General features: G+C 43.5%; 1 protein-coding gene across 1 annotated transcript in view; it reads right to left on the bottom strand.

Moving 5' to 3' along the window:
• ADAM17 (ADAM metallopeptidase domain 17) overlaps nt 1-21,587 on the bottom strand; it is a 158,823-nt gene that overhangs the window by 15,240 nt on the left and 121,996 nt on the right. The window contains exons 13-17 of the mRNA XM_082251945.1: nt 15,318-15,517; nt 10,453-10,556; nt 8,271-8,405; nt 7,980-8,110; nt 5,820-5,898 (exon numbers count right to left, since the gene is read on the bottom strand). Of these exons, the coding sequence (XP_082108071.1) occupies nt 5,820-5,898; nt 7,980-8,110; nt 8,271-8,405; nt 10,453-10,556; nt 15,318-15,517 (649 nt within the window). The remainder of the gene's footprint in view (nt 1-5,819; nt 5,899-7,979; nt 8,111-8,270; nt 8,406-10,452; nt 10,557-15,317; nt 15,518-21,587) is intronic.

Here is a 21,587-nt window from a genome sequence, read left to right as displayed (position 1 = left end):
AAAATGAATGGCCCTTGATGACAGAATGTTACCTTGTAGAGGTCTGGGGTGAACTTGGAAAATAGAACTGCTCAAAGGAGATATCCATCAAACCCAGGACTCCCATGCAAAAATCTCCCAGATGACTCCAGGACTAGAGAGCTCGAGTTTGAGATCAGAGAGTCTTGTGGAAAAAAAATTCTGTCTTGAGCTGTATCCTGGGCTAGACCAAGATACTCCAAACCATGAATCGGTTCCAGAGAAGATTTCTGAAGTTTCAGGATCCACCCGAACCACTGTAACGTCTGAACAGTCAATGCCATGCTGTCCAAAAGAGCTTTCAGTGTCTGGCCCCTCAACAAGAGCTCCACAAACAATAGGGATACAATGAAAGTGAAACCTGGCTAATACTAGGGCCATCATCCTGGTGAACAAACATGGTAATGATGAGAGGCCGAAGAACAGGGCCACGGACCAGTGATGTAGGGGCTCCACAGAAAAATGTTGCAAGTTTTGATGTGCTAAAAAGATGGGGACATGCAGGTACACTTCCTTGATGTCCACAGAAGCCAAAAAGGCTTCCTGGTGAAAAAAAGATGTTTTTGCATCTTTCAGTTTGGCACTCCTGTTATATTTTTATGCTCTGAAAGGCATACCAGGCACTCTTTGGAGGAGAACCTTTCTTTATGTGAGCAGCCGTACCAGAGCCAGTAAACTTGCTGAATGACTTACTTTGTTCTCCTAATTTTTCCAAGCAAACACATTTTAAAGTCCCAGTGCCTCTTAAATAAAGCTGTTCTGTGAAGCTGTCAGAGGTTTGTTAGAGAACCTTAGTGAAAAAACTGCATCATGAAGGCCAAAGAACCAGACAGGTCAGGAAAAAGTTGTGGAAAGGTTTAACTACATGCCGCCCGCCCGCCGTCATATTACGGCGGAGCGGTGCGACCGTTATCACTTTAAGCAGGGAAGGCGCGTGATCGCGCCGCCCTGCACTGCCGGTGTCGGGGTGTCCCCGGGACACCCCCCGTCACCAGCAGGGGGGAAACAGCCAATGGGCGTGGCTGTTTCCCACGTGATCGGCTGTGTTCCAATGACAAAGCCGATCACAATGGAGGCGCCCACAAGATGAGCGCGCAGCGCGGTCATGTCGGTGGCACTGTGTTCCGTAGGAACAAAGCTGTCACCGGCAGTAGTAAACAGCCACTGACAGTGACTGTTTACTATGTGATCGGCTGTGAATCCATTCACAGCCGATCACAAAATGTAAACACAGAGCAGTAACTCCCTGTTACTAGCTCTTCTCCCCTCACACAGTTTCCAGTATGAGGAGAGCAGAGCTAGAAACAGTGAGTTACTGCTCTGTACACCTGTCTATGTAAAATCACAAAAATAAAGGTCCCCACACAGTCCTCGTGAGCGTAGCGATTGCAGGCAGAATCACCGCGATTCTGCCCGCGATCTGGAAATCATTGCAAATCGCGGGACGCCTGTGCGTTGCCCCCGAATTGCAATAGCACCCCAAACGCTGTGCGATGTTGTCGCCATTTCCGCCTGCCGAATCGCGGTAACATCGCGCAAACATCGCATGACGCCCAAAAAAGGTACAAGAGTTTCTTTGGGGCGTCATGCGTTGTTTGCGTGATGTTACCGCGATTCAGCAGGCGGAAATGGCGGCGACATCGCACAGCGTTTGGGGTGCTATTGCAAATCAGGGGCAACGCACAGGCGTCCCGCGATTTGCAATGATTTCTGGATCGCGGGCAGAATCGCAGTGATTCTGCCCATGATCGCTACGCTCACATGTGAACGTAGCCTAAAGTTCACCGGTCACCAGAGACTGCCATCAGTACCGCCGTGCACCATCGCCCGTCACCTGTCACCCATCGGTGACCATCGCCCGTCACCTGTCACCCCATCAATCACCGTCACCTGTCACCCCATCAGTCATCGTCACCTGTCACCCCATCAGTCATCGTAATCTGTCACCCTATCAATCATCGACACTTGTCACCCCATCAGTGATCGTCACCCCAATCAATCATTGTCACTTGTCACCCCGTCATTGATTGTCATCTGTCACCCCATCAATCATCGTCACTTGTCACCTCATCAATCCTCATCTGTCACCCCATCAATCATCGTCACCTGTCACCCCATCAGTCATCGTCACCTGTCACCCCATCAGTCATTGTCACCTGTCACCCCATCAGTCATTGTCACCTGTCACCCCATCAGTCATCGTTACCTGTTTGCCATATACATGCAACCACTTACCGACCGCCTAACGACTATATGCGTCGGCCATTAAAAGCTAAATACTGGGGTTATGGCAGCAGATAGCTGCCATAACCCCGGTATTTTTTTAAACGGCGGGCGGTCGGCTTTCAGATAAGGCTGGTCCCAGTGGCGGATTCTCCGCGGAATTACCCTTACGGTGCAGGGGAAAAGGTGCCCCCCCCCCTCCCGCTGCGTCCCAGACGTTTTCCCAGCTTACCGGACCCGCCGGCAGCGGGGAAAACTATCCGGTCCCGGACCCTCAGAGACAGGAAGTCGAGTGAGGGCAAGATGGCCCTCACTCGACTCTATGGTCTTGGAGGACCGGAGCTACGTCAAAAGTCGTTGTCTAGCAACCGGTTTAAAAGGACCATTTTTTTTTCTTTTTTTCAACAATTTTTTTTTTTTTTTTTTCTTTTTTAGTGTAGTTGTGAGGTCTTTTTGACCCCAGATCTCACAATAAAGAGGACCTGTCATGCCTATTTCTATTACAAGGGATGTTTACATTCCTTGTAATAGGAATAAAAATGATCAAAACATTTTTTTTTTTTAAACTGTGTAAAAATAAAAAAAATAATAAATAAAATAAATAGGAAAAAAAAAAATTAAAGCGCCCTGTCCCCGTTAGCTCGCGCGCAGAAGCAAACGCATACGCAAGTCCCGCCCACATATGTAAACGGTGTTCAAACCATACATGTGAGGTATCTCCGCGATCGTTAGAGCGAGAGCAATAATTTGAGCCCTAGACCTCCTCTGTAACTCTAAGCTGGTAACCTGCAGAAATTTTTAAAATGTTGCCTATGGGGATTTTTAAGTACCAATGTTTGGCGCCATTCTGTGAGCATGCGCAATTTTGAAGCATGACATGTTGGGTATCTAATTACTCGGCGTAACATTATCTTTCACATTATGGAAAAAAATTGGGCTAAATTTACTGTTTTCTTATTTTTTAGTTCAAAAAAGTGATTTTTTTTCAAAAAAATTGCATTTGGAAGACTGCTGCGCAAATATGGTGTGATAAAAAATATTGCAACGATCTCCATTTTATTCTCTAGGGTCTCTGCTAAAAAAAAATATATAATGTTTGGGGGTTCCAAGTAGTTTTCTAGCAAAAAAAATTATTTTAGCTTGTAAACACCAAGTGTCAAAAATAGGCCCAGTCTTAAAGTGGATAAATGGACAACTTTGTGAAAAGGGCTACTTGGATGTTAGGCATCTGTATGTGGCCAGGCTGTGAAAAAGTGTTACACATGTGGTATCGCCATACTCAGGAGGAATAGCAGAATGTATTGTGGGGTGCAATTTTTGCTATGTACATGCTATGTGTTAGAAATATTGCATAAATGGACAGCTTTGTGTAAAAAAATGTGTTTTCATTTTCTTTCCACAGTTTCCAAAAACTTGTGGAAAAAAATGACATATTCAAAAGACTCATTATGCCTCAAAAATTATACATTGGGCTGTTTGCTTTCCAAAATGGGGTCATTTTATGGGGGTTTCCATTGTCCTGGTGCTCCAGGGCCTTCAAAAGTGCGATAGGTTGTCAGGAAATGATATGTGTAATTTGTGCTCCTAGAATGCCGGACGGTGCTACTTGGATGTTAGGCCTCTGTATGTGGCCAGGCTGTGAAAAAGTCTCACACATGTGGTATCGCCATACTCCGGAGGAGTAGTAGAATGTGTTTTGGGGTGTAGTTGCAAGTATACATATGCTGTGTGAGAGAAATAACCTGTTGTTAATACGTCAATTTGTAAAAAAAAAAAAAAAAATCTTAATTTTGCAAAGAGTTGTGGGAAAAAATTACAACTTCAAAAAACTCACCATGCCCCTTATTAAATACCTTGGATTGTCTACTTTCCAAAAAGGGGTCATTTGGGGGGTATTTGTACTTTCCTGACTTTTTAGTGTCTCAAGAAATGAGATAGGCCTTCAGTACATCAGGTGTGATCAAGTGTGATCAATTTTCAATGAATAGCACCATAGCTTGTGGACTCTATAACTTTCACAAAGACCAATTAATATACACTTATTTGGGTTATTTTTACCAAAGATAAGTAGCAGTATAAATTTTGGCCAAAATTTGTTTAGAAAAATTACTCATTTGCTAAATTTTATGACAGAAACAAAGAAAAATGCGTTTTTTAACAATATTTTCAGTCTTAACAGTAGTGATTAAATACCATCAGAAGAAAGCTCTATTTGTGTGTAAAAAAGGACACAAATTTTTTATGGGTACAGTGTTGCATGACTGAGTAATTGTCATTCAAAGTGTGAGAGCGCTGAAAGCTGAAAATCAGTCTGGGCAGGAAGGGGGTGAAAGTGCACTGTAGGCAAGTGGTTAAAGTAGGGTTAGGTTATAAAAAAATATCCCAAACTTTTAACATCTCACAGAGCACTGTTCAATCCATCATCCGAAAATAGAAAGAGTATGGCACAACAGCAAACCTACCAAGACATGGCTATCCACCTAAAGTGACAGACCAGGCAAGGAGAGCATTCATCGAAGGAGCAGCCAGAAGGCCCATGGTAACTCTGGAGGAGCTGCAGAGATCCACAGTTTAGGTGGGAGAATTTGTCCACAGAACAACTATTAGTCATGCACTCCACAAATCTGCCCTTTATGGAAGAGTGGAAAAAAGAAAGCCATTGTTGAAAGAAAGCCATAGTCCTGTTTGCAGTTTGTGAGAAGCCATGTGGGGGACACAGCAAACCCATAGAAGGTGGTGCTCTGGTGAGATGAGAACAAAATTGAATGTTTTGGTCTAAAAGCAAAACGTTATGTGTGGTGGAAAACTAACACTGCACATCAATCTGAAAACACCATGCCCACCCTGAAACATGGTCATGGCAGCTTTTCTTAAGCAGGAACAGGTAAGCTGGTCAGAGTTGATGGGAAGATGGATGGAGCCAAATACAGGGTAATCTTAGAAGAAAATCTGTTACAGTATGCAAAAGATTGAGACTGGGGCGGAGGTTCACCTTCCAGCAGGACAACGACCCTAAACATACAGCCAGACCTACAATGTATTGGTTTAGATCAAAGCATATTCATGTGTTAGAATGGCCCAGTCAAAGTCCAGACCTAAATCCAATTGAGAATCTGAGGCAAGACTTGAAAATTGCTGTTCACGGATGCTCTACATCAAATCTGACAGAGCTTAAGTTATTTTGCAAAGAAGAATGGGCAAAATTTCACTCTCTAGATGTGCAAAGCTGATAGAGACATTCCCCAAAAGACTTGCAGCTGTAATTACAGTGAAAGGTGGTTCTAAAAAGTATTTACTCAGGGGGGCTGAATATGCCACACTTTTTACATATTTGTAAAAAAAAAGTTGAAAGCCATTTATCGTTTTGCTTCCACTTCATAATTATGTGCCACTTTGTGTTGATCTATCACATAAAATCCCAATAAATATAGTTACGTTTTTGGTTGTAACATGACAAAATGTGGAAAATTTCAAGGGGTGTGAATACTTTTTCAAGGCACTGTATACATGTTCTGTTGTTAACCAGGTTTACTTTTACATAAAACAAAAAGTGGAAGGTGTAAAGTATAAGGACTTACCCAACATGTTGATACTAAGCTTATCAATAAAATCCCAGATCCTCTCGATCACATCCTGGACCTGTTTCTCACACTTTCCCTGTTTGAGAGAAGCACAGAAGAGATATTCGTACAGGATTAGTTCCTTATAGTTATGGATGAAGGTGTACAATCTGCCTACACATAACACAACAAGCCACATTGCATTTTAATGCATTACTAGTATTATAGTATTTAACACATCTATTAAATCACATGGCATCTCATGACTCAAAGCAACTGTAGGAAAAGCTTTTCGTATTGTCCCTATTTAAAGATGCTATGTCCAATCTAGCAGGCAGGGGACATTAAACTTCCACTGACAAGGGACAGAATTCACAAAAGGAGAGGTGCCAGCTTTGTCTACCTGGTTCCTGCAATCAGCCCAGCTTCATACCACACATTCCAACTGAGTATCAATGTAAGTGGGGGACTAAATTGAACTGTCCTAATCTCCAATGCAGGATGAATGCAAGAGGATTGTAGTGTTAACATTTACTTCCACTGGCCACCAATGCGGCAGATGGGGTTAAAGGTCTCTGACCACAAATGGGAGAGGGGTAAATGAACTGCCAGTGACCACCAAAGTTAATAGTTAAATATTGTGTTCACTGACACCAATTCTGGGGACTAATAATGCATTGACAGACACCAATGCTGGGAGTTATTTTCTCAGCAGAGTATGCGTTTCTCCAGTTCCTTCAGGTTTTTCTCTAGATATGGAAATTGTTCTAATGAGGTCATGGTTCACTTCCACATTTTCTCTGTAAAAGAAGACAAAGTACGAGTACCATTCATATCTGTGGGACTTCAAGTCACAGCGACTTCAAAGTAGTCCCTGCACTACTTTGATGCAACTTGAGGTCCCATAGACCTCACGATTACACAGGCATTGCTTCAAGTCGCGTCAAAGTCGCACGACTTTCAGGTGGTACAAGTGTGAAAGGGGCCTAAAACTTGCTATAGGAGTGTTCCCAAGGCAAGCCATATAACAAAACATAATGCCAAAACATGTGCCTGCATTTTATTATTACTAGCAGTTTAAAATACAGTACGAATAGATTGATGGTAAAGAGAACACCCTGTCTGGGGGAGAAGAGGGCTGAAAAGTCCTAGTCATGTAGCCACAGGGTCTTTTTCTCATGAAAGCATTAAGGGAGCTTGCATTTGGAAAATATGGCACAGGCTGCTGCACATGCTGCAGTTTCTATTTTCACTGAATGGGGACATTATATCACAATGCTTTGGAAAATTTATGATAACAGACGCTAAAGAATATCTAAACCCAACAACAAATATTTGGGGCTTTTGATCTGTTAAATATACGATTGAAAGTGTTTTGTTATATCTATTTGAGAAGTTCAAAAAATACCTGTTGATCTTGCCAGACTACAGAACCAAGCCTCACTATGTTATGTAGAATAGGAGAGGGGCAGGATTTCACAGCAGTCTCCTATTTCTGTTGTACAATGAATCAATGTTATCTTTCTGAAATCAGTGTGTTATTAGCAGAATCACCATGGAAAAATACGGGAAAAAGAGTTTGAGAAAAAGAAACAAATGCAGTGCCCACATCTGAGGACTGGTTTGCTACAATATAGAATGTTTTTGGTTTAGGATTTAGATAAGTTTTACATTGCATACGGCGTTGCATGTGCTTTCAATCTGGTGTGAACACATTTTTAGTGTCCATTCACACTACTGCGACTTGTCAGGCGACTGATCAGCCTGACAAGTCGCGGTCCATGCAGTGCTACGGGAACCGTTCTAATAGGAGCAACACAAGTCGCTCCGACTTAGAAAAAGGTTCCTGTACTACTTCGGGGCGACCTGGAGCGACTTGCATAGACATTCATTATATGAAGTCCGTGCAAGTCGCGCCGAAGTCGCGGTGCACGCGACTTCACAGGTCGCCCCTGAAGTCGTGCCCCCTTAGTGTGAACCGGCACTTCTACAAAACCTGGTGTTCAAAAAAGACGACAATAAAGACTGTGGGCCTGACTGCATTCACTGTCATTGCACAATCATAGGTCCTATATAGAGATTACAGGAAGCCACATAGACCATCTTTCCCTTTGTGTAGGAAGTGGAAACATTGGCAGTTCTCATTCTGACAAAAATAGGACTTAAAAGGCAGCTTACATTGCCATCACAGAAGCCCACAGTGCACGGCTTTCCTTTACGCAGGAAAAGGTACTGCTTCTTATCGCTCATGTACGGACTGCAGATTCCATTGTGGTCCCGGCAGCACACTTTACAGGAATGTTCAGTTTCTGAAAACACAGATCTGATTACTTACAAACAACTACAACATGAAAAAAGCCAAATATAGAATTAATCCAGGATGCCTCTCATGCAAAAAAAACAGGAAAAACTTAGCCGGGATGTAAAATCCAGATTTCCTCAATTTCCTCAGCATTACCGCTCTCTTACCATTGCAGGCACAGGACTTGAGATTCTTTTCAATCTCGCAGAAAGGCCGGCACTCTCCACCAATACATTTCCCTGAATCCACACACTCTGTGTCATTGGCTGCACTGCCAGGTGCGGGGCACTCACTGCTGTTGCCTACAACGAGAAAAGAGTGGACTGTGAGAGACAACCCACTGAAAAGAAACCTGTATAGTTTATATTTTAATATACACACGTTATTTTGAACACATTGCCAATTAATCAATTTATCAATGAGTGCCATGTGAAATCACTGGTTCTATGTAGAGTTTGTACATGGATTAAAAAAAAAAAAAAAAAAAAAAGGCATCATCTCAAATTGCTTCATCCAGAGAAGTTCCAGTGACCAGCACTTGAACCACAGGATCCTCCTCATATGAACTAACATGGTGTCCAACCTCCAAAGCTGCCATACGAAGTCCGAGGCATCAACCAAGAAAATCAAAGCCTTCTGAAAATCCTCCAGGTTTTGTCAAATGGCAGGATACCTTGGATCAAATTCTCTGGAACAAATCATATGCTTTGCTCAGTCTTGAGGGCCTGGAAAACACCCACTGCAGCCACCACCGCCTGAAGGTGGCAACCTAACCCGAGTAGTCATGAATATGAAGATGGCATGTGCCCTGTAATTATGATTAAAAATGACAGCCAGTACGCGCTTTTTTGATAAGAACAAGTGCTGAGCTAAGGTTAACTTAACCCCATTACATGAATGAGAACCTGCTATAACACAAGCATGGAAATTGTCGATGTTGACATGTTTTATTGGTTCAGGTTTCTGAGCTATCAGCCTCATCATTGCTTTACTATTTAGTGAGGCACAAACTCAGAGAAAGTATGGAAGTTGGTATTTCTATTCCAGGTCAGTATTTTTAAATTTAGTGACGTAAAGGGTGGGAATGACACCATAGGAGCTGGGCGCCTTTAAAGTTAGCATTGCAGCATCTACATGGTAAACTTGGTCATTTCTAGCTGGATCAGCTGAGGATCTCTCATGCCTATGGAGACTTGAAGACGCCCACCAGCTGTCTTCTTTGGAAACACTCAGTTTCGAAGTCTGGGTTGATTGCCATTTTTCCTCTGATAAGTTGGTGCCAGTTTTTTTTTCCTCTTAGTAGGAACACAAACTTTAGGCTTTATCTTAGTGATACATCTGGTAATGGAAGGGTGGACTTAAAACACTTTTCACCAACTCGAATTCTAGCCTAAGAAGTGAACATAAATATACTAAATTGAGCAATATGTGCATTTGAATTAATATACATAAGAGGATAAGTTCACTTTAAAAAAAATAAAATGCACATTTAGTGCATTTATTATTTTTGTTGCAGGAGCCTGGAAAGCATTGCACCAGTGATCAGCAGATCGCTGATGCCATGCAGGTCTCCTGCACACTGTCAAGTCTATCTGCTTGTCTGTACATCCCTTCAAGGTAAGCCGAAACTCCCTGACAGGGACACTCATTGAACTACCACAGCACTCTGCAGCGCCGTGGTAGTTCATTGAGAACTACAAGCCGACAGCGGCTAAGGATGTTGGGGTTTGTAGTTCATTCAGACATATCAAGCTGTGAGTATTAATGACGTGGCTGTGTGGGCAGAGCCCCGCACAGCCACACTGTTTTTCAAACAGTGACCGCTAGTACGGGAAACTTCTCCCCGTATTGCTGCCGGGCGGGAGGGACGGAGCAGTGGCTGCAGCTTAGGAAACATGTTCCATGTTTCACCCTAAAAACGGGTGGAACATGCAACATGTTCCCAAAGGTGAACTTATTCTTTAAACTGGGGGAGGGACGAGAGCTTTTTCAAAGACTGGATTGTGCCCGCAGCTCTGTAACGTCTATAGCTAGCTTATTAAAAAAACACAGCATCATAGGTCCTTCATAGGCAGGAAACCAGGTATGTGATTACATAGGACAGGGATTCTTAGTAAAATCATTATAGGGACTTCTATATCTCTGGACTGCAGAGAGCAGTAAACGTCACAGCATTTCACAGGAATAAAATGGAGATCACTGAACATTATGTACCGGTACCTTATATCATACAAATGCTATTGCTGTGTGGATGAAACATTTTGCAGTCTGGCAGTACACTGCCCCTTATGCTAATAGACCCCATGGTTGTCACCTGCTCTACTGAAGTTACATTATGTTGCCATTTACCTGTGCAGTAGGACTCTCCTTTACAAGTGGCATTAATGGCTTCCTGGCATTTCTTCAGAGCAGTTTCAAACTGGCAATTTTTACAGCATGGACTGTTGCGATCACTGAAATATGTAAAATATATATTTATAGAAAGACAAATCAGAAAGACACTGCAGTTAGGTAACACTGCTAGCTAATTGTGGTTCATTTACTGTGACTTATGCGGATTTAAAATAACAACAGCAAATCTGATCTCACCTTTCGACAGGTACAACTGTGCTAAATAACTTAAGACAAGCTGCACTGCGGCCATAGTTTGCTACGGTTTAAAAGAAACCTGTGCTAGAAGAAATATGCAAGCTCTCAGTGCTTACCCATTTCTGAAAATGCTACCTATCTGGCTGTATCTGGTTTTAGTCCTTGGTGTCACTGACATGGAGGAGATATGAAGCCAGGACTTTTGAATTATAATGACACTCTGAGGCAGTACATGTAACCATCAAAGCCACTAAGCCAGCATGACAGTGGGGCAACTGGCATTTCTAGGTCAGCAATGGCAGTCTGTATACTGCTCCAAATACAGGCTTCCTTTAGGGCAGAACTCCAAGAATGTTTACTCCACCTAGTGTTAAAATGCGCACAGTCATATTCTAGAAAACAACTACATTCAAGTGGTTGTAAAGCCTCAAGGTTTTTTACCTTAACAAATTCAATACAAGGCACTTTCACCCCTTTCCTGCCCAGACCAATTCTCAGCTTTTAGTGGATGACAATTACTGAGTCATGCAAAATTGTATAATTTTTTTTTCACACAAATAGAGCTTTCTTTTGGTAGTATTTAATCACCACTGGGTTTTTTTGATTTATTTTTTGTTCATAAATGTGGGCCAAAATGTATACTGTTACATACACTATCTCGCAAAAGTGAGTACACCCCTCACATTTTTGTAAAAGTTTATTATATCTTTTCATCTGACCACACTGAAGAAATGACACTTTGCTACAATGTAAAGTAGTGAGTATACAGCTTGTATAACAGTGTAAATTTGCTGTCCCCTCAAAATAACTCAACACAGCCATTAATGTCTAAACCACTGGCAACAAAAGGGAGTACACCAATTAGTGTTACAAGATCTCAGATGTAAATGGGGAGCAGGTGTGTTATATTTGGTGTTATCGCTCTCACTCTCTCATACTGGTCACTGGAAGTTCAACATGGCACCTCATGGCAAAGAACTCTCTGAGGAGCTGAAAAAAAAGAATTGTTGCTCTACATAAAGATGGCCTAGGCTATAAGAAGATTGCCAAGACCCTGAAACTGAGCTGCAGCACGATGGCCAGGACCATACAGCGGTTTAACAGGACAGGTTCCACTCAGAACAGGCCTCGCCATGGTCGACCAAAGGAGTTGAGTGCACATGCTCAGCGTCATATCCAGAGGTTGTCTTTGGGGAAAATAGATGTATGAGTGCTGCCAGCAATGCTGCAGAGGTTGAAGGGGTGGGGGATCAGCCTGTCAGTGCTCAGACCATACGCCGCACACTGCATCAAATTGGTCTGCATGGCTGTCGTCCCAGAAGGAAGCCTCTTCTAAAGATGATGCGCAAGAAAGTCCGCAAACAGTTTGCTGAAGACAAGCAGACTAAGGACATGGATTACTGAAACCATGTCCTGTGGTCCGATGAGACCAAAATACACTTATTTGGTTCAGATGGTGTCAAGCGTGTGTGGCTGCCACCAGGTGAGGAGTACAAAGACAAGTGTGTCTTGCCTACAGTCAAGCATGGTGGTGGGAGTGTCAAGCATGGGGCTGCACGACTGCTGCCAGCACTGGTGAGCTACAGTTCATTGAGAAAACCATAAATGCCAACATGTACTGTGACATACTGAAGCAGAGCATGATCCCCTCCCTCTGGAGACTGGGCCGCAGGGCAGTATTCCAACATTAAGACCCAAAACACACCTCCAAGACGACCACTGCCTTGCTAAAGAAGCAGAGGGTAAAGGTGATGGACTGGCCAAGGATGTCCCCAGACCTAAATCCTATTTTGAGCATCTGTAGGTCATCCTCAAAAGGAAGGTGGAGGAGCGCAAGGTCTCTAACATCCACCAGCTCCGTTATGTCATGGAGAAGTGGAAGAGGACTCCAGTGGCAACCTGTGAAGCTCTGGGTGAACTCCATGCCCAAGAGGGTTAAGGCAGTGCTGGAAAATTATGGTGGCCACACAAAATATTGACACTTTGGGCACAATTTGGACATTTTCACTTAGGGGTGTACTCACTTTTGTTGCCAATGGTTTAGACATGAATGGCTGTGTGTTGAGGTATTTTGAGGGGACAGCAAATTTACACTATTATACAAACTGTACACTCACTACTTTGTAGAAAAGTTCTCATTTCTTCAGTGTTGTCACATGAAAAGATATAATAAAATATTTATAAAAATGTGAGGGGTGTACTCACTTTTGTGAGAAGCGCCTGGCGCGAAACGGGCGTACAGCAGGGTTATATGGCAGAGGTCCATAAGCCACCAGTCAGTTTAGTCTGGTGGCTATATATGTAAGTGCCATATATGTTGTTGCACTGTATGGATCTCCATTTGTGTTTTGTACATGGTTTCTAATCATTGTGGAAGTTTTAATAAATACTACACCATGAGGAGATCTCTTTTCTATCCTGCCTGTTAATTTTGCCACTCCGGATTTAACACCTGAGGAAAGCATGTCCGGTGAAGAGATAAGAAGGTCATTCCCTGCTTGAATCCTCTGGCTTCAGACGCTTTCAGCTGTCCTGATAAAACAGCATATGGGTCCGGTGAGTGTTCACTTTTTACTTTGGTGGAGAAACACTAGCTGATGTCGGTATTGAATATACATTGCCACAGAATATCCTCTTCCACTTGGATTTATGAGTTGTTTGGACTTATGTTCCATAGATGGACTTGATTTTTCAGACACTTTTCATATCATTGTTTAGCGCTGCAACCTTTTATATATATATATATATATATATATATATATATATATATATATATATATATATATATATATATATATATATATATATATATATATATATATACACACCTATATATACATACACACACGTTTTTTTTTTTTACCTTTCTGCTATTAAACATACCCAATAAAAAAAAAGAATTAAAACATCTAATTTCTACATAAACTTAGGCCAATATGTATTCTGCTACATATTTTTGGTAAAAAAAAAATCCCAACAACATCTAGGGCGATCAAGGGGTTAAATGTGTGCCTAACCAGTGTTTTTAAGCAAAAACACAACACAATAACAATAACCAGCGCTCAAGGATAAACCAGACTGCACAATGTAATATGTGAGTGTCGATGCACTACACACAGATTAGTCCTTTAGGAAGTCCATGGGGAGGAAAATGTACAGAGGGATAACTGCACTGCTGGGATGGCCGCCAGCTCTGGAGAGAGCTAGAAGAAACTCTGTAGGCAGATAAGGATAGAGAAAGTGAGCAGCGCCATCTGAGTGTGGTAAAACGATTTATTGGTACACACAGTAATAGTGACTCACAGGATGATTGTAGAGAGATTGTACATCTTGGTGCATCTCTACAATCATCCTGTGAGTCACTATTACTGTGTGTACCAATAAATCGTTTTACCACACTCAGATGGCGCTGCTCACTTTCTCTATCCTTATCTAACCAATGTTTTTCTGTACTGTGTGTGCTGCTTTCACTAAGGGTTGGCCAGGGTTGTGGGGAAGAGGCCCATCAATACAGGGACAAGGTGCTTTGGGGCAGAGGGGGGCGCTCGCTGTATGCTCAGATATGTGTCTGGTATGTATTTTTGGAAGCCCCTTAAAATCCATACCTGACCCAAAAGGGTCTGGTATGGATTGGAAGGAGACCCCCATGCCATTTTTTTATTTCCAGCAATGTTTTTTATTTTTACATTCAGCCGTCAGCGGGGAACCCCGCTGACAGATAAGTCACCCGGATATTAAGGACGCGGCGGCCGGCTTGTCGGCCCACTCCTTAACAACCAGTTAATGTTAAAGACGCCGGTGGCCACATCTAAATCGCAGCTGAACAGCTGCTTTGGAAATTCGCAATGGACGTGTGTGAACCTAGCCTAAGAGATTCAAATGTCATTTATTTTATCTCATGGTTTTTTCTTCTTTCATAGAAGCAGGATGTTAATTTTCTTACAAGAAATGGCCATTTTGACTACTGAAAGCCTTAGTTTATCATAGGAAAAGGTATTTTAAACCAATACTTTTTCAGCTGTCCCCAACAGATGCCCCATTAAAAATCAGTTGTCTTCAAACTTGTGTTTTAGTTTTAGAGTGATAATGGGTTAGAATTCTTATCAAGTTTCTCTTCTTCTCCTGGTGACCACTGTCATTGGGATTTAAAGTAAGGAAAACTCACATTTTGAGTTGTCACCATAAAAGGAAAACTAATCATTAAAGGGGACACGTTTAAGGTGACAACTGCCTCCTTCTGAAGTTGCTATTTGATCCTCTGTGGTCTTCTTCCAGGTCATTTAATGAAACTATTCACCTTGCCATATGGGAACTCCATCATTTCTCTTCACACTCAATTATGTGCAGTTAAATTACTGTTGTAATATCAAAGTGCATGGTATTTTTCCCACTGTTAGCAACTTTGATTCTTTTTTCTATATAATTTAGTAAGTAGGAGTTCCTACAAGGATTCCTTATTTAAGCACAAATTGTGAATGGAGCATACCCTGCAGTATCATGATTTGTATTGATTGGAGAAAATGTACAGCCCAAGGCTACCCAGGAGAGAGTCCTTGAAATGGTCACAACCAGACACCCATTCCTAATGGTGTGGACATCTCATTTGCCCTTGTCACTATACTGACCTGCAGATTGCATTGTCCCTAAATTTGCAGTCTGAGTTACAACAGAGATCGTTGTGCTGACGTAGCAGGCCTGGGTCACAGTCCTCCCCCTCATCCACTCTCGAGTTTCCACACACTTTGTTGTTGCGTTCCTTAAAGCAGATGGAAGCCTTACTCATCAGTGTGCGCAGGATGGATTCTCTGCTGCAGCTAGAGAACATCTGAGAGAGGGAAACATGAGTTAATTCACCATACATATGTCACTACCGCTCTCCAAGAAATGCAGACTAGAAGTTACAATATATGTAAAAATGGGAGTTCATTGACGGACACAGCGCTCCATAAATCATAACTACAGGGTTATATCACCTTCTGCAGGAGTATGACTAGGCAGAACAAAAAACACTTGGCTACACCAATGGGCCTTCCTCAGCTAGTATATAACCCCCTTTCTGCTATAGGTATTCAAGCGGTTGTAAACCCTATAAAAAAAAAATTAAAAAAAAAACCTGCAAGACAAAGGCATAATGAGCTAGTATGCATCGCATACTAGCCCATTATGTGTAACTTACCTTAAAACGAAGCCCCGACACGGACCCCCGGACATCGATGCGGGCGCTGCCATGATCCCTCGTCGTCTCTTCCGGGTTCGGCGGCTCCGGCGCGCTGATTGGCCGGAAGAGACGGCTCCGGCGCGCCGATTGGCCGGAGCCGCGATGACGTCACTCCCGCGCATGCGCGCGGGAGTGATTTTTCCGGCAAGCTCCCGGCAACTTAATTGAAGGTCCCCCCGGACCTTCAGAGCGCATGCGCCGCTCGAGCGAGCGGCTGCATGCACTGTAAATATCTCCTAAACTGTGCCGGTTTAGGAGATATTATTTGTACCTACAGGTAAGCCTTACCTGTAGGTAAAAGTGAAAAAAGCGGGATACTACCGCTTTCAGTTTAGTAGCAAGCAGTATTGGAAGTATCAAAAACTCCTGAGAGGGGTGGTCACTGTGTCCGTTGATGAACTCAGAGTAATGGATTTTACGCTGCGTAAAAAATTCCATTTTATCTTTAAATCATAACCACAAGTAGTGGCAAAAGTAAAATGAGGGGTGGGTAAAATAACGCAAGGCTAAATACAAGAGCCCTAACCGGGTGACAGGCACCCCATCTGAAAAAATTGGATTTTTGACTTACTGTAAATCCATTTCTCTGATGTTCATTGACGGACACAGCTCCTGATTCTTCTTAAATATTGGGTTATGCTGCCCCCTACAGGAGTAGGACACTAGGCAGGGAAAAAAAACTTGACTACACCTATAGGGAAGTCCCAGGGGGTATACTCCCACTTCCTGCTATAGGTACTCAATTTTGTTACAAGCAGTGTCGGAAGAGGGGCGGGTGAAGAGTCTGTCAATGAACATCAGAGAAATGGATTTTACAGTAAGTCAAAAATCCCATTTTCTCTTTCGTTCATTGACAGACACAGCTCCTGATTCTTCTTAGGCATTGGGTCGTCCCAAACTAGTGTGAAACAGCAGGAAAAAAAAAATCCCAAGGCTAACCATAGCCAACCAGGTAACATAGAGCTCATCCATAAACAATTGGAACTCACCTGAAAAAACAATACACCCTCAAAGGGGACCAGGTCCTCTAAACCAGTGGTCCTCAACCCTGGCCTACAGGGCCCACTAACAGGCCAGATTTGCAAGATAACTGAAATACATCCCAGGTGATATAATTTGCTGCTCAGTGATTGCAGTACTCTAGTCTGCATCTCCCCAAGGTAATACTTAAAATCTGGCCTGTTAGTGGGCTCTGAGGACCGGAGTTGAGGACCACTGCTCTAAACAGTAGCCAGCAAAAACCTTTCGGCCAAAAGAAGCAAGCGCAGATGCCAACACAACCACTTTACAAAAACTTTGTAAAAGCATGCACCGACGACCAGGTGGCCGCCCTGCAAACCTGCGTCACTGACGCTTGATGACAGAAAGCCCAGGAGACACAAAGCACCCTAGTAGAGTGCTCCTAAACAGGGAAAGGAGGAACCTGACCCCTGATGCAATAGGCCTGAACCACCATCAGATCCATCTGGAAATGGTCGCAGAAGAAGTGGACAACCCTTTGTGAGGTCCGTCTGGGAGTACAAATAGAGAGTCTGACTTCCTAAAAGACTCCGTAGCTGCCAGGTACACCCTAATTGCCCGCACCACATCCAAGACATGCAAGGCAATTTCCTTTGGATGTTTAGGCCTGGGACACAGGGAAGGCAACACAATGTCTTCATTCAAAAGACAGTCATAGACCACCTTTGGAAGGAATGACGGACAGAGGCAAAGCACCACCAAAAGAGACAGCCACATCCATGGCCACAACCTCCATTTTTAAAGTTGGAACGCACTGCAGTAATAAGTGAGTCTACCAGAGTTTTCTCATTCGCTGCTGTGACCGTGGAGGAATCATCCTCACTATCAGACAGATCAAGGGGCATGATATCAAGACCAGCTGGACGGGCCACGTCCACGGCGGGACCAGACTCAGAATCAGATGAGACAGACTGAGCAGGAAAAGGCGGGGGGACGATTCCTCCTGGGCCTTTGCCCACATGCCACTTCCAACCTGGATACTAAGTACTGTAGGACTGCTGTCAGTGCAACAATGGGGAGCTGGGGTTCTGAGGGACCTGCCACCTCCATTAGGGGGTCAGTGGGGGGAGATGTGCCCTGAGGCTCCATCAGGATAAGGGAAACCCCACAGCACGAAAAAAGTTTTTGGCATCCCAGACCCTGGGGAAGGGAGGTGAGGACTGATTTGGTGGATTCCATGCAGAATTTCCCAGCTCAAATTAAGCTATTCATAACTTTGAGATCCAAAGCAAGCTGCCCACTTGGGGTTTGAGAATAGTAAACAGACTAGAGTAAAACCCCTGAAACTTTCTTGCCACAGGAACTGGGGCAGTGACACCTTGATCCAGAAGACCCGAGAGGGCTCAAAAGATCTGCTAATCTGTGCAATGATACAGGAAATTGGAGACGAGAAATGGAGGAGGGTGCAGGAAGAGAAACTTCCCTTTGTAACCCGGGAACACCCACCCCCTACACCTAAGTGTAAGTCATGCAAGTTGTCCAAGTATCTGCAAAAAGGTAACACACATCCCCAACTATGGAAAGTGAGTGTGCCCTCATGCAGTAAAAGGCTTGTCTGAGAATTGAGTACAACACCTTTTGGGCAGACTGGGGTCTCGATGAAGAAGTCGAGCAAGTGGAGAAACAAACAGAACATGTCTTAATAGTGAGAGAAGGAAAAGACGGTACAGTAAGTTAAGCTTTTACCACTGAGGAAGATAGGTGCTCCTACTACTAGTAGCATCCTTGGTGATATTATCAAGAGTCAGTTTGAAGATAGATCTTGAAGGCCATGTAGATCAAGTGGTTTTTGCACAAAAGTTTATTTGATAGCATTTCAACCAAAGTAACTTACACGTGTACTGACATGAGGCCTTTACAAGAGATAAGACAAGAGACTTCCAGCAGACCATCACAGCTGAAGTTTAAAGCTACAGCCACCGGTTTCAAGCATTCAAATAAGCAAGGGATAAACAGCAGTTAAATCTCTTTTGGGGAATTTGGGCTAGTACTACATGTTTTGACAAAGTCACAGGCAGGATCAGATGAAAATCCGAGCCAGCCAGCGAGAAGAGAGCTCTACAAAGGGCTCCCAACTGCTTATCATTTGAGCCATTAAAGTGGTTGTAAAGCCATTTTTTTTAAATATTAAACATGTGGTATACTTACCTGCTTTGTGCAATGGTATTGCATAGAGTGGCCCCTTACCTCCTCTTTAGGGACCCCCTGCCGGTGCTCCTTCTGGGTATGCCTCTATAGTAAGTTGCGTGCTAGTGGGGCACGCTCCCAAGCTGGGCTGAGAGAGTCCATAGACACACACACAGTGCAACTCGACCCCGCCCCCACTGACAGCAGCAGGGGCCAATGGCTCCCACTGCTTTTAGTAAAGCCTGTGAGAGCAGGGGAAGGGGAGAGAAGAGATCTAGCCAGGCACAACGCTGGATCGATACAGGGCTTAAATAAGTTTTTGGGGGGTGAGGGGGGAAGCACAGCAAAGAAAAAAAATTTTTACCACTTAACTTTAGAAACTTTAAAAACAAGCACGTCTTCTACTGGAATAGTAAGTGCCTCATTAAGGCGAGGAACACTGCCGGATCCAGAGAGGGAATAGACCATGTCTGTGCCAGATGAGCTAAAAATCACTTAGGGGAACAAACAGTTTATCAAGATGCTGTCAACCTCCATAGATAAAAAGAGTTGGAAAAGTGAGTGCAAAGCATAGGTCCTTGTGGCCTTAGGAGTTTTAAATGACCCAAGACTGAAAATGGCACTGGTGAAGGCAACAGTCTGATTTTCTAGTTTCAGAGTGGTGTGCACTGCATCAATAAGAGCTCAAACGGTCTCCTTTAATTTAGGAGTAATAGTGGAAGCCGGCAACTCCTTAGGTGTAAAGCTCATTAGACAAAAACTGGAGTGCCTCAAAAAAAAAAAGTCTCTAAGGCAAACGGCTCAGAAAAAGGTTAACCGCAGGCAATTCAGATATAGAATCTGCAAAAGAAGGTACGAGAGCATGCTTGTGACCTCTTGTGGTTGGAGTCAGCATATATCTGAGTGATTTGGGTTTGCTTGACTGTAGTAAAAACTTCAGCCAAAACTACAGGAGATGCAACCACACCCAACGAAGCTTAACCACTTCCATCCATACCGAGCCCAATCTGGCAATCCACTCCTACATGTAAAAATCATCATTTGTTTGCTAAAAAATGACTTAGAACCCCGAAACATTATATATGTTTTCTAGCAGAGATCCTAGGGAATAAAATGGTGTCAGTGCAACTTTTTATGTCACACAGTATTTGCGCAGCAATTTTTCAAATGCTTTTTTTTTTTTTGGGGGGGGGGGGGGAGTTTCATAAAAAAAAAAAAAAAAAAACACTAAAGTTAGCCCAAAGTTTTTGTATAATGTGAAAGATGTTACACAAAGGAAATAGATACCCAACATGTCACGCTTTAAAATTGCGCACAGTCATAGAATGGCACCAAAATTCGGTATTAAAAAATCTCTATAGGCAACGTTTTAAATTTTTTTTACAGGTTACCTGTTTAGAGTAACAGAGGAGGTCTTGGGCTAGAATTGTTGCTCTCACTCTAATGTTCGGGGCAATACCTCATATGTGTGGATTGAACACCATTTACATATGTGGGTACGACATATGCATGTGTTTGGTTCTAATGTAATAGGAATGGGGGATGACAGGTCCTCTTTTTAAAGAGATCTGGGGTCAATAAGACCCCACATCTCTCCTCCAGGCTGGAAAGCCTGAGATCGAAAAAAAAAAACGATCTTGGCTTTCCAGGCGAGAACACGGCAGTATTTACAACTGCCAGACTGGAAGTGACATAACGTCGCGCAAGGAACTCCGAGAGTCATAGAGACTCTCGGGGACCATCTGGTCCTCGGTATTCTCTATGGTAAACTTCTGCCACCGGCGGATTCTTTCTTTGGCTCGCCAGTCGCATGGGTGAGCCGGTAGAAGCCACGGAGGGCGGCAGGAGGCGGTGGGGCATCCCGTCCCACCACCTGTAAGAACAATCAAGCGGCTGAACAGCCCTGTCAAGTGCAGGTGAAGGTTAGATTACTATAGACGTGACTGCAGGCAGGCAGCAGAATGGATTAAAAATCAAAGTTCTACTCACTCAGCATTATGGTTGCCCTCAAAGGACTGTTGGTATCTGTAAGGCTATATAAATTTACGCAGGGCCTTTTTTCTCAGAGAATAGGTGAAGGAACTCAACCATGTTCTCATTTGCTAAACCGCATTAACTGGTGTGGCTGAACTGCACTAAGTGGGAAGATCCTAAAGGTGCAGAAAATACAAGGAATACATTATGTGCGGAGTTCAGGGGTGCCCTATGCACAGAGTGCAGTATTCAAGGGTGTGCTATGTACCAAGTGTAGAGTTCAGGGGTGCGTTACATACAGAATGCACAGTTCAGGGGTGTGTTGTGTACAGAGTGCAGGGTTTAGAAGCTTTCTCGCATCTCACCTACCCAGCCAAGCCCAGCCCAGCTATAGTACCTCCTGGTAGTGTAGGCAGCTCCGCCTCTCTCTCTCTCTCTCAATTGCAGGGACATCACTGGTCAGAATGTGTGCACACGAGCACAGATGGGAATCGCAGTGCAGCTTACCACATTATACCACATCCCATGCTGCATCTCTCTTGTCCCAATCGTGAGT

The sequence above is a fragment of the Pelophylax lessonae genome (assembly GCF_965119305.1).
Source record: "Pelophylax lessonae genome assembly, chromosome: 3".
In the NCBI taxonomy this organism is placed as follows: domain Eukaryota; kingdom Metazoa; phylum Chordata; class Amphibia; order Anura; family Ranidae; genus Pelophylax; species Pelophylax lessonae.
The sequence above is the reverse complement of the archived record's forward strand: the minus strand, read 5'-3'. Positions and strand labels throughout refer to the sequence as shown.